This window comes from Sander vitreus, chromosome 23 (assembly GCF_031162955.1).
Source record: "Sander vitreus isolate 19-12246 chromosome 23, sanVit1, whole genome shotgun sequence".
Lineage (NCBI taxonomy): Eukaryota > Metazoa > Chordata > Actinopteri > Perciformes > Percidae > Sander > Sander vitreus.
The window spans coordinates 17,660,637-17,687,709 of record NC_135877.1 but is presented as its reverse complement, the minus strand read 5'-3'; the positions used below and the strand labels follow the sequence as shown (position 1 = coordinate 17,687,709).

The following is a 27,073-nucleotide window of genomic DNA, read 5'->3' as shown; positions in this document are numbered from 1 at the left end:
GGGCGAGTCAGCAGCAAAAAGTATTTTCTTTACTATATGTGACGCAAAGTTACTTTAAACAAAAGAAAGTGACTGTATTCATGTTTTTACAGTATGTTTTATAGCTAAAGTTTTGTTAATTTTCATGCATTAATCTGCTAACTAGAAGTTTGTCAAGGCATGTGTGTGGCAGGCCTGTTGTGTTGCTTGCAACGCTAGAGTGCAGAAACAATGCTAGCTACTGTAACGCGGGGCACTTAGTGACTCTATTCATTGTATTACACAGGCACAGATAGCAGTTATGCAAGAGAGACTGTGTGAATGCTTTGTTTTTCTACACATAGAGCTGGTGCCTTGGAATAAATTGCTGAAAGACAAACCTTGGGAACCACAATACAACACAATGCAGAGTTATACCCACTACACAGGCTCTAAATAAAAGTGAGGTGATGTGTTTGTTCCAACTACAAAAGTAAACTTTGGATAATGCAAGACAAGAAAAACTAATGTTGACTCAAAACTTATTATGAAAATGTATGTAGGTTCTAGTTGATGTGGTATGGGTCACTAAATGCTGCCTATATATATGCAGGGTTTCCTGCAGCAATTCATAGTGGAGGCAGGTCACCTTGCCTGACATACATCCATTAACAGTTAATAACACTTTTATAAAATAATACATTCAGCTCTCAGGAAAAAAGGAGTAGAGACAGTATTTCTTACATATATTTATCATCTACTAATTATTGATCAGGAGACCAAACACTCAGCTGTGTAATGTAGTCACCTGTGTTGGTGGACAGAGAGACAGTGACAGAGACAAATGAATGCCAGGCAAACCAGTGGCTTATGTTGCATGCTTGTCTGCTTGTGCGTGTCACTTGGTCAGTAGCCTCTTGGCCACCAAAGCAAATCTCTGCGGTCAGCATGCCAGCATGGATACTGTACAACATGATCCCTGCTCAGTTCCCTCTCTGTAGCTCTACCATAATACACTGTTACAAGCTCCCAAATACCTTCCCAAGCTGCACCGTGCCAAGTGCATGACAATAGATATGCTTGGGGGATTTGGCATCAAACGGGTGGCAACATAGGGATCTTGGACACATGCCCGCCTCCAATACGTCAGGGAAACGCTTAAATAATTCGGGAAGCCAGGCCAGAACTAAGCATAGCATGATATGATTTAGCTTAATGGTCTGATTAGTGTCTGAAAAGTTTCTTCTTGCTTTTCTTCTGCTTTAGTTTGACTGGCAGTGCAGAACTTTGTTCTAAATTTGGACTGTAAAAATACTGTTTAAAGCAGAGGTACGCAGACACTCCATCCAGCTGTAGCTTCAAATAACAGCATTGCAGGCTGTATTATCATCGTACCTGCATGAACATGAGCCACAGATGTAATCGGTTTTAGCTTGAATAATTTACAGCCTTTACAACATAATCACTGCCAGAACATAGCAGAAGCAGTATAGTTTGCACAGAGGGATACCAGCTGCCGAGTTTGCAAAATATACCACTGAGGTTTTAGGCTTCGTGCTGGGATGTAAATGTCTGCTACCTGCAGTGTTGGGAAGGATACTTTCAAAACGTATTCCGTTACAGAGTACAGAATACATGCCCAAAAATGTAATTTGTAACGTATTCCGTTACGTTACTCAATCTGAGTAACGTATTCTGAATACTTGGATTACTTCCACATTGAATTGCATTTTATAAGTAGGAATGCGGCCATCACATACAGCTTACTAAACAGGCCTATTCTGGTGTGTTCTTCTGTTCCAACTGGCTGAATGTGTACCTAAACAAGCAGATAGATTTTTGTATTTGTAGTCCCAAACTGCATACTACAAAAATCTAACCGCAGTCTAAGCTACCATGAGCTAATTTTAGCTAACGTTAGCTAACATGTCAAACGGGGCTAGTCTTTCAACGGCTCTGTGGCTAGTAAATCAGCATGTAGGAGAATGTAAAGTTGCACTTGTGCCGGTTCCGGCTCCATCTTTACCTCTATTAGCGATCACGCAAATACCTAATTTTTTCCTTTTCATATTGGGGCTTCTGGGAAATGCATGGAGTTGCAAGAGTGAATAAACCCGTGAAACAGAGAAGTATCGTCATGTAATCCATTGATTTCAACAATGTAACTGTATTCTAAATACCAATTATTTAAATTGTAACTGTAACGGAATACAGTTACTCATAATTTGTATTCTGAACACGTAACGCCGGTACATGTATTCCGTTACTCCCCAACACTGGCTACCTGCACACGAGCCAATTAAAGTGGTTGCAAGGCAAAACAGAGCATAGGTGAATACAACTTAAAAGGAGAGTTGAGCATGCTTCTTTCCATCTATATTCCTTTGCTGGATGCTCGCAAAATGTTTTGACACTTTGACACTTTCAGGAAAACCACTTTACCAATTAAGTATATAAAAAAAGCAATACAGATGAAAAGTAAGCTTTCTGAGGAGATTTAAAATATGCTAATTAATCTGCCTGCAGGAGAAAAAGTCCAGTCACCTTGAAACTGGAACAGCTGGGAGTCCAAGGCTGTGCACATGCTCATGAGGAAAATGATAAAAGATAATACTGTATGTGGATATTATCTGCATCCATATCTGTATCCCCTCCTAAAATAAAAAATAACAAATAGCATACACTTCAGATCCAAAACTCTATCAAATAAAAAATCCATGTTGAAGCTCAAAGATAATCTGTGCTCATCTTGAGTTCATCATAGTCCAGTCCAGGCTCAGCTGGGCAGACTGCGACTCTAAGCCAAAATAAAGCCACACACTGTTCATAAAGATGCCCACATAAAGATGACACAGAGCTGAATCAAAATCAGCAAAGTATCCCTTTAACATCTACTTCCAATATGTCCCAGCCTATTAAAACTTGGGACTGGCTAATCATTCATGTCATTATTCTCTCCTCTGGCGGTGCCTTACCTTATGTCCGACCACCACCCACCCCTCCCTTCACCCTTAAAGCAATGAAGCGCCTCACCTACGACATGTGGTTTTGCTGAGAGGCCACGTTCTGCTGCTGTTGCTGCTGCTGCATGAGGATCTGCTGCTGCTGGCGTCGCCGGGCCGTACGGAGCTTCTCAAAGCGAGCTTCCATCTCCTCCAGCACTTTGGGGGTGTAGCGAACCACCAGCTTAACACTGTCCTTGGCCGCCTTCAGTAGCTCCACCGCTTTCTCGTGGTGCTCACCCTCCACACTCTGCAGGGGATTTAGAGACAGAGAGAGGGTAGAATTTTAAATGAAGCTAATTTGAATATGCATTCTTAAAAATAGTAACTCCCCTTTCCTCCATTTTTAATACCCTGTGATGTTACGTGAAACGAGCAGGCTTACAGTCAGTGTTATTCAACTCTCTGTCACTGTTGGAGAAGTATTTCTGGTTCTTACTCAAGACATGTGCTGCACTTTGATGTCAATAGTTCCTGACTGTTGACTGACATATCAAACTAAGCATTGCTCCATTTTGTGAGAGGTTGCTAAAAAAATATTTAAGTCACGGATATATCTTTTTGGAAGCAGGCTTAAATAATAAATAGGGATAGAAAGGCTTATCTGCACTCTCTCTCCGATCCATATATTGAGGCATTGTCCCCACATTCTGTATTAAAAGGTCAGACCTACCACGCCATTGACGGACAGGAGCTGATCCCCTCGCTTTAGGCCGCCCTGCCTCTCGGCCGTGCCTCCGGGGATGATGCGGGAGATGTAGATAGGGGAGTTCTGCTCCTTGCCGCCCATCACGTTGAAGCCCAACCCTTCCTCGGTCTTGGGTAGCTCCACCACTCGTGGGTGGGAGTGACCTTCGCTGGCTGCGAAGGCTGCAACTGTGGCCTGAAGGAAGAGAAGGAAGATGATCCTTCGTACTTATTGTCTTACTACTAGCTATCCCCAAACCCTGACAAAATACCTGTATGTACTGTACATATTCATTTTGAGACATTATATAGTATAAACAATGTGTAACACTGGGTTAAATTGAGCCCAAACATGGGCTCAAATCTAAACGTAACCTGCACAACCTAAAACATTTGATTAGTAGAGCTAATGCAAAGAGAGTATAGTTTAATGGTAACTTACTAATGCAGAATAATCTACAAGTACAATATGGAAATAAACAGTACATGTATCATGAAGACTATTAGATGCAGTTGAAAGCTCCAGAAGCACTTTCATGCTTTTGTTACAAACACTGTTCCCAAAAGTCATGGATGAACTTCACTGCTCAAATACATTTATCATCTTTGGAAAAGCTACAGGAAATCTTAAAAACAAAGAAAACATGCTTTATGGATTTGTAGTCCTACTTTTGAGAAGGGTTACTAACACTAACTACACTACACTAACCAAAGCTACACATCAACATGACAGCAGTTGTCTTGTTGTTTGACCAAAACTGCAAGTCTTGCAGCCTTATAGCTTCTAGTCTTCTACGTTACACTCACAATGAATGCAAAGGATGAAACCAATTTCAAAAGTACTACAAAATGATTGTGAAGCTGGGTATACAGTATAATGTGAACCTCTGCTGCCCCTTCTCATTTCATTGAGGATGGCTAACAAAGCATTAGGATTTAGTCAGGGCTAGGGGAATTAGACTCCACATGAGAAGTTCCCTGGCTTTCTAAGCACATGGATTAACACAACCAAGTTCACACTGGAGGAGCAGCCAGACACCTTTCACCCTCTGTAACTCTACCAGCTGGTTGATGTCACTCGCTGGCTTTGAGGTTTCTTTGAAACACAAGCTCCTTGCTCCTCGTACGCTCAGAACAAAGCACCCAGGAGCTTGTTAGCCCAGGCTGGGAAAGCTAATGGCAGACGAACAGAGAAAGAGACACCCCGTGCCCAATGATCCATCGATGCATTGCCCCAGATGCCTAGCTGTCAAGGCGGCATCATCTATGATATGTGAGGTAGATCGAGAAAAGGGAGGATTAAAAAAAAGAGGTGGGGAGGTTCTGTCAGAAGCTTTTGCAGATATGTATCTAAATTCCCCAGCAGCAGGCAAGTATCTTGGCACTTTGAGGCCTTTGATGCGCCATCCAGGCAGCGTCCCCATCTCTGCTCTCCCTTCCATATTCATATGCATCTTCATAGCCACATTTATTTCTGCTCAAACTGTTTTGCTCATTTCTCTCTCCACTCCTGCTGCCTGTTTTAATCTGGTTGTTGCATCTACCAATTTACCCTCTTCCTCCCTTTTCTGTCCTCCTCTGTCTTTCTTCCTCTTCCTCTGCTCCCCTTCCCTCCGTGTCCCATTGTGAAGCTAAATGCATACCGTCGCCTCCCAGGCCTCACAGCACATTGACCTTCACAACTTTATCTGGATTTCTGCAAACGAAAAAACAATCTGGCAGAGGCCGGCGCCTCTCAAACACAGAAGACATTTCAAATTAAAAGCGTTCTAGAGGATACCTTTTTGGTAACAAAAAGACAGTGTAAGTATGACTTATATATCCAAAGCCACTTGATCGTCAGCTCCCATTATTTTCTCTGGAGCCCTGATAGTCCCTGTCTCCATTAAGATCAGTAATAGCCTCGAGCCAGGAATTAGAGGCTGAACTGATTTAATTAATGAAGCAATCAAAGAGTATCAAGTTGTTCAGGTGAAACAAAAAGCCCAACTGTCAGGAGATTCACCATCCCACTAACTAAAGTAGGGTACTTGAGCAGAAGCATTGCCATACTTCATCTCTTTGATCATTATTAAACTTCATTTTTTACGTTAATCTTGATCGCTATAGCTACGCGAGTACTTTCGATAGAAAAAACCCCGACCCGAATCAGTGCAAGTAACACGGAGAAGCTGCAGCTACGTGCTACAAGCGTCCCCTGAGCTAAAACAGCAGTGGTCGGGGCAAGTTTTAGAGTGCCTTTGTGCCTCTTACCAGACACAAAATGCATCTTTTTGTTTTGTTTTTCAGACTATCTGTGTGAAACTGATTGAATGGAATTGCCGCTTTGGCCTGGTTTAGTGCTATCTAAAAATACTTTTAAAAACATCCAGTGGTCTCAGTTGAGAGTGTCCCCACAGCTAAGCCAGCTCAGGCCATTTGCTGTCTGTTAATTGCCCAGTGGATATGCAATTTTAATATAGATTTAGGAGCAGTCACTTCCCAACGTTTTGGCCAAAGAGGGAAAAGTAGGAAGGAGTTTAAAAGCTGCTTAAATCATGTCTTTATAGTTGCTTCAGGCTTATGACAAAGAGAGGCAGAAGAGACAGAAACAAGTTTTTTTCCCAACTTAAAGGGAGATTACTCTACCCATTTATACAGATATTATTTTTCAGATCACACAATGGTGCCCACTTGACAAATGACAGGAGATATTCCAAATGGAGTAGGCTAACAGATATGTAATTGAAAGAAATCAACCAGATTGACTTTGTTGAATCTTTCCTTTTGTTAAATGTCTAATTTTATGCAACAGTTCGCAAAGAGCGTGTGCATGAAGTATGGAGCTGATGCCAATAGATGATTAGCTTAGTTTAAGGGAGCAATGGGAAACAACTAGCATGGCTCTGTCCAAAGTTAAAAATACACCCGTGGGCACCTCTATAGCTCACAAAGTAACACATTTTATTTGTTAATCCAACAAATGTTTTACATTTGTGTACAGACCAAACAAACAAGATATAGCCTGTTAATTAGTAAGCTTTCGAGTTGCTGGAAGGTGTATTTTTCAACTTTGGAGACAGCCAAGCTAGCTGCTTCCAGTAGCCATTTAAGCTAGGCTAATCACCTCCTGGCTAAACCTCCATATTAAATGCACAGACAAACCCCAATCTTTTTAAATAGAAAAAAAGATGAAAGAATTACAAAACTAGCTGTTTTTACATTTCTTTTTATTTACAGATAAACAAACAATACCTTTAGAGGTGCCCCTCCTTCAAGCCTTTATGCTAATTTAAGCTAATTACTTCCTGACTCTAGTTCCACACTTAATGCACAGGCATGTGATGAGAGGTATCAATCTTCTCATAGCTCTCAGCAAGAACACCAATAAGTATGTTCATCAATATGTTGAACTATTATGTAAAACAGGTATTTAACTGCAATTCACCAGACTCACACTATTGTGCTCGAGGCGAGTGCAGAGTGTTGGTTGGAAGAGGCAACAAAAGCATTAATCATTTAAAGTCTCGTACAATCCCTCTGCACTCATCCTCCCTTTCTGTTCATATCATCCACACACCCACTCACCCAGTACTGTGATGTACTGAAGAGGAGTGGGCCCAGCTGGACATTGAACAACTGAAGGACAAAGAGGCGCCCTCATCTCTCTCCTCCCTGCATCTCATCATCCTCATCCTGCACATGAAATCAGACAAGCCTGCCCACTTTGCTTTCTTTCAAAAGCCTGTGTCTGTTGCAGGCAAGGTGCTGATGACAAGTTCTGCTCAAGTGACCTCTTTTGTACACCAACATTTGCTTATTCCAATCACACTGCACCAGGAAATGTCTCAGTCCGGATTTTGTTCTTCACCTGCGACACGACAAAAAAACGTTGAGTCGAGCGGTAGAAGCAAAGATATTAAAAAAAAAGGATTAGCTTTCTCAATCTTATATGAGCTTAAATCAATGAACAGACATGAGCTGTCATCTAAAAAATCCCATTTGAGCATTGAATCGTGATTAAACTATCATAGCCAAAGTAAATATAGAAATAGGTTATCTTTGTTTGATTTAAAAAAGTTCTCCTCAAACAACAAAATGAAGACATCAATCTGATACAGCGAGCTTGTCAGTTGCGATAACAGTAAAACAAATATATGCTTTTATCATTATATTGTTTTACAGAGTTTAATCCAGGTTGTGTAACAGGATATAAAGTGGCATCAGTGTTGCTCGTCTAATGGGAGCAAAGCAGAATAAAGATGGAAATCTAGTAGCTGTTTATCTGATGATTCAAAGTGAACATTGTGTGGAATTAAAGAAAGATGTACAGCTCAAATCAAAGACATTTAGTAACTTAAAATTGTTGAAATAAGGATGATGAGCTGGAAGTTCTAGTGGCTTCATACTGAAGGAAAAAGATTTCCGACATGATATTGTAAACACATTTTGATATATGTTGTCAGTTTGTTTGACCATGTGAGTTGTGTTAATTTACCCAAAGCATGCTAACTAAAGAACTCAAACAAAACTGTATGAACATCTTCTATACATCTATAAACATTCTACAATGTGTGTAGCCTAAATTAAATAGTCAATTTGGTTGGTTGAATTTCCATTTTCATTTGTCTTTCAGTATATATAAATATATACCGGTCCATCTCCTCTCTTTGCCAGTTTCTCTAGTGTGCATCCGCCTAGCTTTCCATTGTTATTCTGCTTGTGTGTTCTGCCTGATCGACTGCCTGACTCACGGTTTGATGATTCTGTGTAAATTTGGACTTTTATCTTACCTGCCTGTCTGTGACTCGTGCTTTTGGGTTCAAGCGTGTCTATTTTCTGAGCCATTAATAACAGAGTTAGTTTAAATCTTGCCAATGGGTCATGCTAGTTTTGCACTCACCATCTCCATTTTGAAGATAAGGGAAATGCAGACTCTAGCAAAACAACCTCAAACAGTGCAAGCCTCCTAAAGCTTTCCAAATAAACTTTGACTCACTCATAAACTCTGAGTCCGATCAAAAACAACAATGCTGGATTAGCTGTTGTAACTAACTGCGATGGGATTACAGTACTTGTGGGGGAATTTTCCGGCTAACTAAAGTAGCTTCCTAGATGCTGCGGATTTAGCGTAGAGAAGTATAAGATAAAAGGTATGTTTAAGTTATTGTCTTCTAAGGCAATTCAAGAAAACTAAGTGCAGTGTTATTCTTTGCAGTTAGCTAGTCAGTTTTTTTATGAAGCCCAATACTATAAATCATAAATTTCTCTCAAGGGGCTTCACAGTCTGTACAGTTACTGTGCACTACTAATTGCTAAGCCAGGGAACTCGTTTATTTTCAGTCTGACAAGCGTTATGTGCATTTATGTAAAACTGTGAAGACATCCTGTGTAAAACAAACTACAGATTAAACCCTAGTTTAATGTACTATTCAGTAACTTTCACTTTTATTTTTTGTGTCTTTGCTGTCTCAGCAGCTAATCATAAAGATCAGTAATCAATCAAGTAATGTGATATTCACTATTCATCCTTATTCATACAAAATGGGCAATCATGTGTTGTTGCTGAATAACATGCACACTCTTAATGAGGGCCATTAACAAGTAGAACAATACTTTGCTTATTTCATTCTGCTTTGGCCAGAAGAATGATGATAATGATATTGCTGGGTAATGTGATTAACAGATTGAAAAATAATAACTGATGTAAAGATCAGATCCAGATCTCCAAAGCAGCTCTTACCTTAGCTGTGGCCCTGGCCTGGTACTCTGGACAGCCATTCACTGTGATGGTTTCATGCATGTACTGGTACACCTGAAAGTAATGAAGACAGGCAGGTGTTATAACTATGTTTCACATGGTTTGAAACTGAAATCACCACCCTGCGTCTAAAAACAGTTCATTTCCATAGTCAAATAATGGTGTGTCTTCACAGCTGGCCGTCCAGACACGTACTGCAACAGAATGACTGATGGAAAACACATGGCACTCAGGCCCAGAGTTATTGCATGTTAGTACTAATCACACTACTTAAAAATACTACTCAAAAATAAGTCTGCTTACATTTATTTTACACATGCAAACAATATGTACATCTCATTACTTTGCCCTCAAATGCATTTGTAGGTGAGGCCATGCAAATCAAGGTTTTGTACAATTTCACAAACACCTTTGTAATGCAAAAACCCTTTGATATGCAAAGACATCAGCAGCAAAGCGGGTAAGTGAGGAAGAGAATTTTGTGTCTAGACTCTCAGAGAAGATAAGAGAATATTTCAATTACTGTATTAAAGTATGTTTTAGGGTGCAAAGTTACCAGCCTTGAAGATTATATAGCCTAAAAGGTAGTCTCCAGCTGAATAGTGCTCATTATTTGTGCAGTTCCTTGGTATTAATATATATTTAACTGATCATTAACGCAAATATCTATGTCTAATCTATGACACAAAGAATTAAGGCAGTTCTGAAGGTTAAAGGGGTCCAATCATAATTCTCAGCTCAGAAAATTGAGGTACAAGCTGACCCTTAATAAACAGCCCATACAGTTTTCAGAACAGGCAGTATTACATTTCTGCTGGGCCTGAATGGTGTCAAGACATGGATAACTGTATGTCAAGCTGGGTGAAAAACTATTCAAACTGAGACAGACAGAATCAATGCAGACAGCTGCCTTTCCTGTTAACATGTGTCTTTTAAAGACACCTCACAACTAAACTTGCTCAAAGAATAAAAAGAGAAGAAGATAGATACAGTGTTGAATGAGGATATGTGGTTAATATACTGTAACACAAAACCCTTTTCTGTAGGAGCACTTACTCCAGCAAACCAGTCTGTACTGCAGCTTAAAGTCACATCCCTCCAATGCTGAAACCAAATACAGTAATAGGAGGATGGAGATACTGTACAAGTCATTGAGATGTATGGGCTGATTAGAAAAAATGTTTTTGCTGAGTTGGTGCAACTGACGCAAAGAAACAAATAACAGCAAAGACCGTTTTATTTAAGCGGACACATTTTCCAAGTACAAACACATCTACTTGTTCTACATTTACATGTATGGCAGTTTCAGTTCATTGAGCAAATAAGCAATCAAATTATAATAAGAGTACTGATGAAAAATTCTCAGTGCAAAACAAACTCTCCCTCCATGACATATTATATGTTGTGGCTCAGAAATGAATTTTAATCATCCGTTTCCACTCACAGCATGGCAGCTGGCCTGGAAGCCAACACGCCTGCTGGCTTTGACGTGCCACTGTGCAACATTATAAAGGCCTCGCTTCTCCCAATCTTTAAAGGATGTATACTTATTGGATACAAACCCTGAGATAGTTGTATGTAAAGATCTCAAAGAGGAGGGAACAAAATATCCCTGAGCTTCTGTTGTCTTGTTTTCTCACGAAAGACCAAATGGTCGTGCAACTCTGCGATTCAGACCGCAACACATTTTTGTAGATTTATAGCGCTGATGCATTTTGGGGAAAGGAGGCTGCAGTCACACACACACACACACACACACACACACACACACACACACACACACACAGCTCCCAAATGATATACTTTCCTGAGGTCTTCTTCCACCTTTGCACTTTTTGAGGCTGAGCACAGCTTTAAAAATGCCATGAAAGGCTTTTCTTGCTTTTATCTGCCTGCAGAGTGGCTTCTTATTTCCCTGAGCTATCTTTTTTTTAAACACTACTGCAACTGTTTACTGTATTACACCTATTTATTCTACCTGCAACTGTCTCTCATTTTGGGCCTGCACACATTAGTCTCTGTTACGTATGTAACTACACTGGCCCTTTTCAAACAGCAGTGTTACAGATAGAGCTGCATTGCTCATGCGATAATTGGCATCAAGTGTGTGAGAGGGAGCAGTGGCACAGCGGTGACTTACAAAAGACTCACAGAGTGCATCAGGGATGGATTTTAAAACTTATTTTGCAGTTGAAGGCTTAATTAATGCCCGGCGTAAATATTCATACAGTAAGCAAAAGTCAATATAAAATTCAGAGAAGATGATTTTTATACATTTTTCTATATGAGATATTATTATCCCTTTTTCAAGTTGGCTATGTAACATGTTAGCAGGCAGTTGCCTACTCTATTACCCCTCTGCCTCTAGAAGACACAGAGCTACATTAGCATTAATTTGGTGTCACATTCACTCTCTTTTAGCTCGGTATTGGGTCTCCACCAACTCCTTTGGGGAAATAATTTTGCTCTTTAGCTGCTATTTAGCCCAGCTATGTTTACCAGGTAGTTGTTGTTTGGTGCTGGGCAGGTAGCGCACAGTGAGTTTTTAAACTTTTTTTTTTTTTTTTTTTTTAAACTGAGAACACTGCTGTGTCTGGAAACAACACTGATGAGAGCTGTGAAACTGAACAACCCAAACAGTGAACAAACAATGAACTGATAGATAGATAGAACGTTAGACTGAGATTAGGGGAACTGCAGAATCAGGTGAAATTTCAGAATCAGAATCAGAATCAGAATCAGAAATACTTTATTTTTGTTACCACTCCAGGTATACAAACAACATATACAAACAACATATATTATCCAGACTTTTAACATATATATTAAAAACAAATATACTGTAATAATATATAAAATATGAAATGTACAGTGTTAATGGAATTTAGTAATATTTAGTATGCAGCTTTGTGGTTCCTAGAGTCTCTAAAAGTAGAATGGGAGCCAGAGCCTTTAGCTATCAGGCTCCTCTACTGTGGGACCAGCTCCCAGTCTGGGTTCGGGAGGCAGACACCATCACCACCTTTAAGAGTAAACTTAAAACTCTCCTCTTCGATAAAGCTTATAGTTAGGGAGTGAGGAGTTGCAGCGTTCGCCTAGACCGGCGGGGGTGGGTGTGTTGCCACAGTCATGGCGCACCCCCACCCTATCTCTGCTTCTCCCCATATAAAGCTTACATATACTTAGGGAGTAATGAGTCGCAGCGTTAGCCTAGACCGGTGGGGGAAGGTGTATAGCCACAATCACGGAACACAGCCTCCCTATCTCCCCTTCTCTGCAGCTCTTAGTTATGCGGTTATAGTTCTAGACTACCAGGGTACCTCCTTGGACACACTGAACTTCTCTCTCCTCTCTCTTTCCATCTGTGTGTATTCGTGTCACAGAAATGCTTGTTACTAACATAGCTCCGGGGAGCTTATTCCCCGGAGTCCTTATGTTCTTTTTCCGCCCAGCATCATCATCTTGGATCATGATGGCACCTACATCATGGTGGCAGCTGGTCCTGCCCTGCTGTGCCCTATTACACCCTGCTACGCACTGCAATGCCCGGCTTCGACTTGCTATGTCCGGCCAACGCCCTGTTACGCCCTGCTGTGCTCTACGACACCATGAACTATTACAACTATTACAATATCTTTATTGTGACTATTATTGCCATTGTTCATCATACCCCCAACCGGCACCGTCAGACACCGCCTACCAAGAGCCTGGGTCTGTCCGAGGTTTCTTCCTAAAAGGGAGTTTTTCCTCGCCACTGTCGCACTTACGCATTCATGCATGCTCTTGGGGGAATCACTGGAATTGTTGGGTCCTTGTAAATTATAGAGTGTGGTCTAGACCTAGTCCATCTGTAAAGTGTCCTGAGATAATTCCTGTTATGATTTGACACTGTGAATAAAATTGAATTGAATTGAATTTGAAAATTCTCTTATTCATAGTATTTTTTGTACATATTTAATTTTCTTTCTGCATAAGAAATCATAATTAACTGAGAAATATAGTAATACTATTACAGTAATCTAAAGGACATAAAGCGAGATGCACATTTAATATCTCTATACACATTAACCTAAATGCAGTGTCCTGAATGACAGAGCCATGGAACAAATAGCTGTGTGCTTTTGAATGTCAGTCTGCTCTTGTTGTGGCTTTGCTCTAAAGAGGCCTGTTGTCCTGCGGGCATCTTTTCAATTTCCTTTCTGCCTTTTCTTTGGCCAGACGTCTTCACTGCCCCTCCCTGACACCATCAGTCCACCCTCTCCTACATGTTTCCTTCTTGCCTGGTTCAGGACAGTGAAACACACACACACACACACACACACACACACACACACACACACACACACACACACACACACACACACACACACACACACACACACACACACACACATTATTTCTGATAGGATACCAGCACTGAAACCTATGAGGATGCTAGAAAGCCAGAGACCAGTGAGAGAGGCCTGTGGAGCAAACTGACATGACAACACTGCTTGTAACCGTACATTCCTGCTTCCTCTACTGAGTTATGGAGAGGCAGGATGGGGATTTTAACCCGGTTGATGTGGTTTAAAAAGGATGAAAACCAGCACAGGGCTTAACAATACACTTTCCCTCTCTGCGGTGCTATCCATGACACAGAGGGGAAAATATTGAACTTGCATGGACTGACTTAATGAGCCTTTCATCCTTAATTTGACGTGGGAGGCTGAGGCATCGGGATGGAATAAACACAAATCCTTTCGCTTTCATAAAAAAAAACAGTCAATTATGTTGATTGAAATTCTCTGCCAAAGTGGAAAATCAACTGCAATGTTAAACGCTGATGAAAGATGTTACGATTCTAGCCTGCTTTTTGCACTTCCTGTGTTCGTCGGGTGGGACCCTCTAACCCAATGTACTGCAAATTCCCACTCTCCATCATTTCCAGCTGGTTAGCTTTTCCAGTCATTTCGTCTTGTGTCCTTCTATTCCTATTAACAAGGCTGATTGACCCTGACAACTCATTCAAGCTGACGCAGTGAGACTAAAGCACAGACCCAAGATTCTCTCCCTTGCACCCCCCCCATCAGTGATGAACGTGGTGGGGAAAGACAACCAGCTCATCAAACTCTATCTCTTTGTCACTTAGCCCAACACTGCTGAACAGACTCTTTTCCCTGCTATCCATTCTTCATATTGACAAGGCTGATTCATGTTCGGTAAATTCTATTGACATAGACTTAGAGTACAGGATCAGGTTTGGAGGTGCACTTACAGTGGGGATTTTTACTATATAGACAAGATTAGTATGTCCATCTTATCAGGCTCTGTGTCGGCCCACCAGACTGTGTAATGAGCTCCATCACATATGTGTGTGGAGAAAGGAATCATATCACAGATTACCAAAAGCCCGGACTTGTAAGAAAGGTCATCTGTAATAATGAAATGTGTGTGTGTGTGTGTGTGTGTGTGTGTGTGTGTGTGTGTGTGTGTGTGTGTGTGTGTGTGTGTGTGTGTGTGTGTGTGTGTGTGTGTGTGTGTGTGTGTGTGTGTGTGTGTGTGTGTGTGTGTGTGTGTGTGTGTGTGATCTCAATGAACATGGGGAGGGTTGGACTTTCAGTTCAACCTGTGTATTATGGCTCTTTTAACTCAAGCGTAGTTAACACTGATGGATGACATACAGGAAAGAGAAGCGAGTGCAGTCAAAATGAATACGAATATGATTATATAGCAAGGAGTGAAAAAAAACGTGAAGCTTTAAAGTGGAGGAAAACTGTTCCCATTAAAGGACTATACCAATTTGCTTTTTGTATCCCTTTACTACAAAGCATATAGTATTTTCTAAGGCAGATGGATGCATTTTTTCTCTTTCAGATGGCTACTGGATTCATATTAGTATCATTATGTTATAAAAGTCTGATACCTCAAAATTGCTTGAGATTGGTATTCCATCACAATGAGCCTATTTTTTAAAAGTTATTTTACCATTTTGTGGTCATTTTTGTGATTGAAAGTGCTGATTATTTTTGTTGCATTCATGTGGTGTCAAAATAATCAGAAAAATTAGTTCCCGGTTGGGAAAATTCACATTAACACCCCCTCAAGTCAGAAAAACAACTCAAAAAGTCTATAATATATTACGCAGAAACATGACGGACAAAATGAAATGTTGGGTTGATGGTAAGAAACTTTTTTATTAATTCACATATGCATCTCCATTTTTGCTCAAAGTCTAATTTGTAATATGGTATTGCTGTCCACATTGAGTAACCTAGATTATTTAGAAAATGTATTTATAAGCATTAACCCCAATAACAAGTCAGGTAAAGCAATATTTTAGTGGTTTTAGGGAATGTACTGGTGCAGTCTGTGACGAAATCACTAATACAAAGCTTCAAACTGTGTCAGCATACTTGGATAGAAAAATGAATATTACTGAAGAATACTGGAAACAGCTATCAACATGCTGAGCAATAAAATACAACACATCTTCTTTGTAATGTTCATGTTGTTTTCACATTACAACATTAAGCTCATGAACCAAAGTCAGAAAAACAACTTCCCAAATCGTGAAATAGCTCCATAAGGGACATATGAATGAACCGTTTCTTCCAGGGTGGTGCACTCCCTGGTGGGAAGCTCCAAGGAGATGTAAAATAAAAAAAAATCGAACCTAAAAGACAAACAATACGCAACAATTGAAGTATTAAACATCATAATGTGGATATGACAGCTTTCTCAGCAAAAATAAATGTAACTGTTTGACAATAGATTTCCCACAACTTGAAGTGGGCTATGTGTGAGAAAACCAAATCATCTGGTATAAGAATACCCTGTGGGTGAGAACTGTGATATTCCACCACAACAACTCCTTAAATGCTCTGTGTAATAACAATAATAATATGCAGTATGCAATGGCCAGCAATTACAACCTGCCCCCCAGCTGGCTCAGCACCACAGAGAGAAGCCTCTCTGCAGCCCAGTCATCCCAGTGCATCTCTGATGGTTTCCCTGGTGACTGTGTTTAGGCAGCTCTTTGTGGGTGAAGTGGTCTGCATCTTCACCTCTTGGAAAAGGGCATTTGCTGCTGCTGCTGAGCCCTATTCAGAGGTTTTTGAGAATCTTTATCACTGAAATCCAGCGACTGGCACTGTGATCACTCAGCCGGTTGCCAGACGTGCAGTTGGTGTCGGGGTGTGCCAGGCAGAGGAGAAGACTAGTGCTTTCTTCCTTTCTGTCACTTTGCATGATTTCTCCTAAATTGGCATCATTGCCAGTGTTGGCGACCTTTTAATTATTATAACGAGGCCCTGGCTGTAAACAAAGCTTATAATGAGTTTCTATAAGAAATATACTGAAAAGACTATAGAATAAATATCTAAGTGACAAACAGAAGGTTACATATGTTATGGCTTAAAAAGTGACTTTGGTGAACCAGAGATGTCAGCAGCTCATTGAGTCATTGATACAGATAAATACTCCAAAACATATTGTGGTTATTTTGTGCTCTAAATCAGTCAAATCTGATTTAATTTCCCTTTTATTTGCAACACAACACTCTGATTAGGTCTGCTAACTGTCTGCTTTCATTCCAGGACAAATTACATGTGGACTTTGTTTACAATTCACAATTGCAACACAGATGCCGTCGTGGCATCTGTCTCTCTGCTCTCAGCCCTGTTTGCTTAACAAATACATGTCACTGGGCGATGCTACAGTAAATCACAACAGACAGGACACTAAATATACAAGATCTGCCGTTATCAGCCTGTGTAGTGGTGTCATGTAGAGTGAATGCTCTTGTTTGTTTTGTACCCCATCCTCCTGATGAATGGTGTTAAGATGATGGACCAGCGGGTGGCTGTTTGCCTGCTTGTAAATAAAAGCATTTAAAGCAAGAGGAGAAACTCTCTTCTTTATGATTCATACTTAATTCAGTCCCTGTAAAATGTAATTAAAACCAATCTCTTACAGTGATTTCCTTAATTAGAATCCAGTGTAACAAGCTTATCAAACCTTCCAAGTTAATGAAATGCTCATAATGTTTTCTGGCCTCGTGATCATTGAAATGTACTGTGTGAATTTTTTATGCAGTCAAAAATTCAATGTTGCTGTTCAGCTCCAGCGTATTAATCACGGTAGTTTTCATTATGCTGCAGTCATTTTTGATTGATGTAACACAACAATAACTTAAAGGTACACTCACACAGATTTTGTTGTTTTATAGCCATAATTCTTCCCAAAATTACTGTTCTGCTGAGTTTCAAAGCATCAGTAGTGACCTACAGTAGGAGCACGTTTTGGCACCACTGTATACTTGAACGCAATCAGGGAGTTATCTTTCCCCTACAGATCAGCCAAGTCATGGAACCACTGGGCTATATTAACATCTTTTAGCATAGCAATAGCAGCCGGTTGCAAAAGCTAATCACAAATTTAAGTGTAAAGTCAATGCTAAATTTTACAATACTAAATGCAACTTTGTTACTACTTTACACTAAATTTGCAACTTTATTCACTTGTGGTGCGGCTAATTATACAATAAGTTAAATTGGCCGTAACCAAAGGTATCACAGAAAGGGAAGTTTTCTTCCTGTGCAGCATTCTGGTAAAGTGAGAGAAGAAAACTTATTACATCTAACAGAAAGATCAAGTATGCTAATGTGAGTTGGCTAAGGTTGAGATGTTGTCCCTGATGTACTGTAAATATGGTCATCAATAATACCAACATTACCAAAAGCCTTCAGACAACTTCCCTCTTGGCATAACAGTAAATAAAGTCACTGTGCACTAAAAATAACCATGTTCTGCAATATACTTAATATTACTTTTAAAGAAAGATCTGGGTCTCTCTAGTTTGTTTCTAAGTAGCTGTTTTCAAAGCATGTTGAAGTTGAAAATATAGCATTATCCAAATGAGGTATTAACCCAGCCTAAAAGGTGCGTTCAGACGGAATGCAAGTCAAATTTAAGACGGGGCATTATTAGATACAAAGTCAATGAAAAGTTGGCAAAATGTTTTTCCTAGGATGGCGCCCTACTCTGCCTCTGATTGGCTAGTACTCATTGTCTTCGTTGGTTGGGATGGTTAGGTTTAGACCATAGACTGTATAATATTAATGGACAAAGCATCCGGTTCGGCGAAGTGCTGCAAATGCAGAAGTGCCTTAAACCTGAATTCCAGCAGGGGGGAACACGTGCGGTTGCAAAAGGAGGTCGGTTTCTGTAGAAGTCTATGAGAAAGTGACCCACTCCTCAACTTGATTTATTACATCAGTAAACATCTTCATAATGAGTTTATGGTCTCTATCGCTAGTTTTAAGTCTTTTGCAATACAGAATGATGTTCATTTTTTGAATTATGGTCCCTGCTGTTGTCTAGTATTTCCCTCTACATTATGTTAAATCATTTCTTCACAGAAAGTCATGGTTCTACTTTTCTGGTTTGTTTGGATAAAAACAGAAAAAATGGTCTTGACAACACAGCAGCCATGACTAAACAGGTAAGAGCAACAACAACTGAATGACTTCAATGAATGATAGGAAGAGAACTATGACAACAAGTGCTAGCCCGAGAAAGGTCATCGTAGAAAATTAAAATAAATAAATAGTCTCACAGAACAAAAAAGAATGAAAAGACATGAGTCATGCTGATGTTCATGGACCGGCGGTTCCTTTCATTGACAGTGACTCACCTCTCTGATGGCTGTGCAGAACTCACTCTGAAGGACCTTCTTCAGAGACTGGAGCTTGTGACCAGGCACGTCACCTGACTCCTGCAGCTTTTCCAGCAGCTCGATAGCCCTGGCAACATCTGGCAGAAAGAGGGACAGAGAAAGGATGTGAATGTATGTGTGTAGGCACTCATGCCAAGGGCACGAAGTAGAAAAAAAAGCCTTATTCAATTACATTAATGTAACAGCACAGCCACGAGAAAGGCACTGGAGTGAATCAATGGGTGGGATAATGGAAATAGACTCAGTCAAGGCCAGCTAAGGCAAGACATATTGCAATCCCATCCATGGATCGTTTGCATTGGCTTAGCTATATGTATGAGAATAGAGAGAAGGAATAAGTCAGGCACTCATTTGTTCAGAGGCAACACTTGCTGGTAAGAGTAGGCACCCGACGGGCATTACAAAGCATTTACACTAAACCTAAGCCTTAATTTAGAGCTTGTGACTCTGGGGTGTACTGAGCGCTCCTCCCCTAATTAGCTTGAGCTCAATGATTCTGCCAGTTTGGTTGATTCATTTCTTGCCCTCTGAAACTGGCAGACCATATAGAGATACTTAATGGAAGGAGTGGGAAGTGATTTGGTACTCAATCACTGGACTGTTGGGTCAATAACATGTTTTATTCAGCTTGTATGTCCAGAGACCTCTGACCACACAAAGAGAGATGATTGGTGCAGTTTTACAGTGGAACTGTGGCGTTTTCTTGCATTCTAGTTTCACACCAAAAATATATTGGTGTTGCATATACCCCATGAAATAGCAAGCCACACCATCATCTCTTGAAAAGTAGAACTGTGGCTCTGTGTCCCAACCGGCAGCGGCAGATGGCCGCCCACCAAGAGTCAGGGTCTGTCTGAGGTTTCTGCCTGTAAAAAGGACGTTTTTTCTCGCCACTGTCACACCAAATAAAAATTGTTGGGTCTTTGTAAATTATAGAGTGTAGTCTAGACCTACTCTATCTGTAAAGTGTTCTGAGATAACTCCTGTTGTGATTTGACATCAATTAATTATCTAGTCTATAAAATAGAAAATAGTGGCAAAGCCAATCACAAGTTCTCAGACACATTGGGGAGTCAGGTGATAAATCTCTGTGGGTTTGTAACTAAGAACAACCCCTTTCACATTACACAGTCATTTGATCCATCGTTCATTTAAAAATATTGATTAGAGCAGTATTAAAAAATGAGATTTCCATGTCTTTTATAAAGCAGTTTGAGGTGCTATATAAATTATGCGTAAGTATCAAAACGCTCCATCCATAAATAAATGCCGTCAAGACTTCTCTACAATTGTAGGGGAGATGCAGAAGACCCGGAAACGCTGACCAATCAGAGTGACTTTTTCAGGAGGGGGGCTTAAAGAGACAGGCGCTAAAACAGAGCATTGGTGAATACAGGTATATTTAGACAGAGAGTATGAGAGAAAAAAAACAGCACGTAAACATGTTCTAGTCAAAACCCAAAAATACAAGTATGAAACTAATAATGAGCATAATATGTCCCCTTTAAACATTCACAAAGTTTGTTTTCGGAATTTATATGTATTTTATTTAGATTTATTTCACAGTTTATTTAGTTATTTTATTGAACATTATTTTCCAGCAGCAAACGCCAACACTTTATTTGACAGAAAGCTAGGCTGCTTGTTTGGATTCATGTCACTCCACCAAGCAACAACAGCATCTTTTTTTTAGACTTTCCACAGCTACAGCCACGTTTGGTGGCCCAACAGGGATTGATCTATACAGAACAGGCACACACACATTCTTTAGATTACTCTACATGTGTTCTGCATCAGCTACAAATGCTTGTGCATCATATGTATGCAGGAAAAAAGGGATAAGTAGTCTTTACTGTCTACAGTAAAGTAAAGGAGAGTATATACCATTAAACCAGGTGTCATCATAACAAGCAGTACACTGTCATCTCACTACAAGGCTGTATCAGTGGCTCTTTTCACAACACACAGTGACGAATTGTGCATAGAGGCATCACACTCTCTTTCTCACACGCACACACGCACACACGCACACACTAATATTGAATTCTGGGAATATGGGAGTAACTCAATAAAGCAGACAGAGGAGCTTTTACTCTTTGAAAAACTGTGGGAGAAAAAAAGTAGTCTCCAGCTCTGACTTTGAGAACACTGTATAAGGCAATAAAAAGGAAGTGTGGAACACACTAGGACCGTACCTTTTATTGCATTTTTGCCTTTATACTACATGTGGAGACAATGAGCACCAAAATCCAATGCCTGTTTCTATGTCGAGCGCTCTATAATTCAGCACTGAGGATTATTTTTGATTTGCTTGAAGTTCAGTTCCCATCAAGGTCGGTTGCGGCGCACGACAACTCGTCCAGCGGGAGTTGTATTGGCAGATGAGAGCTGGCAATGAGGCGAGTCATCACGATGATGCTAATCGGCCATTAATCAAACAACTCTACTCAGAGTCTTGTGTAAAGATGAATCCCACTGCTTTACTTGGCAAGACACACCCTTCACAGCATTCAAGCACTAGGATTGGCCAGGCGTCAACGCTCACATGTTCAGATCATATATCCTGACCAATGGGGTATCCCAACCTTAACCACTTGAGGGTCATTGCCTTACCTCAAGTATCTGCCTACCACTCAGCTGTTACGGACAGCATTGGGTGAATAACAACGCTGCAATGACTTATTTTCTTTGGCCAATGGGGGCAGCAGAAACAAGTTGTGCACCACACAGCATTGATATTTTAAGTTTATATGGTGAACTTCTTAACAAACAGTTGAGTATTTATAAATTTAGTACTTACGGAGCACCATTAGCATTCTTTTGGAATTACGTCTTGGCCCCATGCCAAACATAAGTTTAATATTCATAGTCATATCCAATATTAAACTATTTTCATTGGGGAAGAAATCACATGGGGTTATAAGCAGCGGATATAAGTATGCCATATTAATATTTTCTATCAAGGTGTCTGGGTTAGTTTTTTCCCTCTATGCCTGAATATCAACAAATAGAGATTGTGAATAGCTTGTAATGAGCTGGTATACTTCCAAGCAGCAAAGGCATCTATCCGGGAGGTTTATGAGCATTAGATTCTCATTAAAAGGAGGTCAGGGGCCATCCAGGAAATATTTTTCTTTCCTCTCTGCCGATATTTGCTTTCACATGCTCATTAGCACCATTTTCTTCATCCACATCAAGGACTTTGACGGGTCGTTTGGAACCTGACTTCAAAGATTGATATTGCAGACATTTTAGTGGGGCTTTCATCTCGCTGATCAAAAGTGATGCCTGCCCATTTCCTAATATAATCTTTCTAACTTAAATTTGGGTCATTTTAAATTCTTTAGCTCTGGATCAAACAGAGGAACTGCTCAATTAAATGTTCCAGTGTTACCTACATTGACTATTGTAATAACTGTAATACCGTAAGCCTGCTCCAGTCAATATATGTCATGTCCCTTTGCAGTTTTATCCTGATGTAAAAACATAAGGACACTGAAAAGGTAATTACAGGTGTCCACACACAATGAGTGGTGATAAGTGGTAATCATATATACTCATATATAACTATCTGGTTCACACAGAGCAGCTTAGAGGTAATGACATGTCTGCTGGCACTGTACTGGCACATTTTCCCTTTACTGCTTCCAGTGATATCTAATCTATGTTCGTGAAGATTTGTTGCTTAACTGTCACACTGTTTTTCATTCACGCAAGATACTGTTGTGAGAAATTGTGTAAACAAATCAAATTATGATCTTAGTCTTGTATGAAGACAGGTCAGATAAACTGCCTGGTGGGTTATTTCTAGCACATAATATAATGCAAAAAAAATTCTCTTTTGTTTGTGTCTTCTTTGTAACACAGGTTTGAGCAAAAAATGTCGTATGAGTGCACTTCAATTCTCTCTGCTCTGCATGCTTGATGTAAAAGTGGGACATTAGATGAGCTGTGTGACTGAACAGAGGAGTGTAAAAAAAAAAAAACAGGGAAAGAGGCATTCAAGGGTGATTGTGTTCCATGACAGAGCAGCTGAGATGACTGCAGGGGATCATAGTTACGTCACATTAAAAGGAAATGATTCCCAATTCACATGTGCAGCGTCCCTTTGCACCCTAATAACACTGACATGCTGAAACATGTACACATACATCACGTTATACCTTCAGCTGAGAAAAGATGCTGATAGAATAAATTAAGCATAGTTGAAGATAACACATCTACAAGTATGTGCTCAACAACACCCACATGGTGTGCCTGTTATATGCACAGTCTATGAATAACTTCAGCTCGAGGGTAATACATGAAATATGATCCCACCCGTGACTAACCAATCCTGCTATGCAATAACAACATACATGAACCCCGCTAGATACAACACTTTAACAATTTTGACATAAATAAATAATAAAGTTTCAAGCCATGCATTACTATTGACTTGTGCTAAAACATGCATTGTATTATACAGAAACACTTTCATATTATGTCTCTTTATGCTTCTCCTAAAAATAGTACTTTTTACTCTTTTTCACTTTTTCTGTGCTTGTACATTTGGGTCCATCTGAAGTGCCTACCAACCCACAAACTCAAATAAGACAACCCAGTCAGTTTTTTGTGGGCTGCCTCGATAAAAAAAAATGGGATTTAACTGGCCATTCAGATTTGTCTCCACTCGAGAACTACCTTTGCAAAGGTTTTTCTCGTAAGCCAATCAGAGCAGACTGGGCCTTTTCGGTAGGGGGGCTTATAAAGACGGAGCGTTTAAAAAAATAATTGTTTATTGAACATTAAAGCAGGTAACCATGTTCTAGTAGAAACCCAAAATATAATATTGTTATGATTACAGTGGAACACAGTTAATTGCCGTGAACATCAATGTGACTTCTCATACATTTGCCATAGTCTCATATAGCAAATATTGTTGTTAATATGTTAACATCATAATATAAAATTTCAACAATGTTGCCCAGCACTACATGTACTATTGCTTAAGCATGTACTAACTGATTGTCTGCCCACCTCTCAGCAGTGAAATTATGCAACAATACTATTATTATTAAGTTCATACGTCAACTTGTTAGCATTCAGTTGCCTATTTACACATCCAGCAGACACCGAGCAACATTAGCATTCACTTGGAGTTGTGTCTCTGTCCACCTGAAGAATGTGAATTCAATAGTCCCTCTCCTTTAGCTCTGTTTTGGGTTTCCAGCGCCTCCTGAGGGAAATATCTGGCTCTTTAGCTGCTAAATGCTCCACTATGTTCACCAGCTAGTCCCTAACTTTGCATGGTCGGTTTTAAGAGTTTTTTTGTTTGTTTTTAGCTGTGAGTGAAATTAAAAGGTTGTGGACCATAAAACCAAAACAATAGGCTGAAAAGTTTAAATGCTGCCAAGTCATGTCATACACATAATACAAACATATTGATTATGCACCTTTAAATTCTGTTTATAATCTGCCAGCTACTGATACTCATGTCATTCCAGAGCCTGTTATTCCATCCTTGCCCTGCAGTTGGTGTAAGCATTTCTCACTTCTCATCATCACTTGACTGCCACACCCAGCTGCAGCACGGTTCCCAATATTCTCATCAACCCCTCACTATATATACCTGACCCTTTCGCTCAGTTCTCCACAAGATCGCCTGTTGTGCAACTCAGTCTTAGCATTCTGGCCTTCTTATTCTTGCCTTGCCCTTTTTGTCCCTTTACCAACCCCTGTTTTTAAGCATGGACACACAGTAAACCTTGTTTATTAAGCTGCTACATCAAATATTTCAACAATTCTGCCATCACTGGACTCCACAGAAATCCTGACCAAATCTGTTTCACTGAAAATACAGTGGAGGGAAATCAAGTTCAGCCCTCAAGTGCTTTATTGTACTGTTTTGACTCTCAACCCAGAGACCCGCAGTTTTTGTGCTCGAGGGGATTCAGTGGGTCCAGATGTGTGCAACATCTGTACACCTTTTTTTTCATCCGCCTCAATGAAAACTACGTGCTCAATCTCCATGTTGACAAGTCTGCCAAATTTAGCATTTCTGAAGCAGACTGCATGCAATTAGGTCATTCTCACTCTGTAGTTTGACATATTCTTCTCCAAAGGAAGATAAAAGGGAGTTGATGTTGCTGTATCTAAATGAGGATTTCTTTTTTTTTTAAGAACGGTGACACAAGAAAAAAAGCATATTTCTCTCTCGTTATCTGGCAGAAAAAGCTTTGGAAAAAAAAACACACCAAATATATCGCAATGTGCACAGAAGAACGGTGACTTGTAATTATAGAGGATATCTTTTTATGTTTTTGAGGAGTTATAACACCAGTCAGAAAAACTTGTGTGCACGCAACATCAAGATAGAGTTACCGTGTAATGTACAACTGCTATATTAGGCAGAGTGATGACACCGGCAGAGATCCTGTCAGCAGTTAATTTCCCGCTGCTATACTTAGGATGATGGCATTCTCATTAGCGATACTTCATGATTAAATGAGATAAGTTCAATGCAGGCTTTTTTTTAATCACGTGACTGTCAAGACCTCACTAATACTTTCTTGGAACAAAGTTTCCATTGTGTGTTGATGATGGAATCACTATTTTGTTCACTACTGTTAAATGTAGCATTTAAGTCACACTAAAACCTGTGCTTTTTTGGGTCCAACAGATCTTTACTGCTGGCTCTTCCCCCCACTTTTATGCTCCCATATCAGTTAAAGTTGTTCTAGTGCTTTACACAGAATTCAAATACGAGTATATCTTCCAAAACGTTTCATGCAATATTCCTTTTCTCTTTCACATCAAACTGCAAGGTCCTGAATAAATGCATCAAGGTCTACTGTGTTCGCAAGACGAGTGGGAAGGCAATATCCATTATTTGTGTTGTCGGTCGCCTAGCAACAGTTTCCATAGGACTTTAATCACTTGAACGCCAAACATATAGCGTGCTTGACTTCCCATGTTGAAAATATGACCTCATGACATCAATTTGAAGAAAGTATTACAACAGAGATGGGCATGAGGGGAAACAGGGGAGCTAGCAATACAGTCAATGTTAATGGACCTCCATTTGGATTTCTATTAAAATATTACTAAGCGTTTTAAACAACTGGGGCAAAAATGCTCTTGGCTATTACAGCTACCCTGCTACTTGGATTGAATGCAACAAGTTTCCCTGTCTGTCTCTCTCTCTCTCTCTCTCTCTCTCTCTCTCTCTCTCTCTCTCTCTCTCTCTCTCTCTGGAGGCTGTAGAAAGACTTTGAAATAGAAATCCAAGAATACTAAGAAAAACAGAATAAGGACAAGTTAACAAAGAACTAAAATAATTCCTGGAAAGGAACTTAAAGTCATAAATGGATCATAACAGTGTTAGAGCCTCCAATGGAGTATTGATCCTCTTACTAGTAGTGTAAAGTACTGAATCAGTTGTGATTTCTTACATAACCAGTCACATATTGAACAAAACAGTTCTCCCCCAATATTCACAGCTTTAACAATCATGATGATGTACAATATATTATGAATTTAACCACAAAGAGGCTTGTGCTTTGCTTACCTCATCATCACGCATTCATTATCTGTACACACACACACACACACACACACACACGCTAATTTCACTGAATTCTTCTAACATCAGGCCGGCTAAAAAAGGTCATCCTCATCATTTTCTGATTAGAAAAAAAGGTACAGAGCTGAACAAAGCCACAGTGACACGTAATGAAGGCTTCAGGACTCGACAAGGCAAACTGTTGTGGGGATGTGTTCGCACTGGGCAGCGCTCCAGTTTTCTAGTACATTTAGTCAATTTATAACGGTGGCAGAACTGAGCGTTATTCATTTTCAGTACTTAAAAGTGTCATTTTGACAAAACTGCTGCGATGTAAATAAGTTTGCCAAGATCAGAGGCTGAGCTCATTAAATCACGTGTTCGTGATTCAATCTCTGAAAACTGAAGCTCCTCAAATTTCAAAT

At 40.0% G+C, this 27,073-nt stretch overlaps 1 protein-coding gene across 2 annotated transcripts in view; it reads right to left on the bottom strand.

Annotated features, from left to right (window-relative positions):
- The window catches only part of lin7a (lin-7 homolog A (C. elegans)), a 34,499-nt gene that overhangs the window by 1,986 nt on the left and 5,440 nt on the right, over nt 1-27,073 (bottom strand). The window contains exons 2-5 of one of the 2 annotated variants that reach the window (XM_078242853.1): nt 19,064-19,182; nt 9,370-9,441; nt 3,634-3,843; nt 2,992-3,210 (exon numbers count right to left, since the gene is read on the bottom strand). In XM_078242853.1, the coding sequence (XP_078098979.1) occupies nt 2,992-3,210; nt 3,634-3,843; nt 9,370-9,441; nt 19,064-19,182 (620 nt within the window). The remainder of the gene's footprint in view (nt 1-2,991; nt 3,211-3,633; nt 3,844-9,369; nt 9,442-19,063; nt 19,183-27,073) is intronic. The other variant, XM_078242852.1, reaches the window with a different exon arrangement.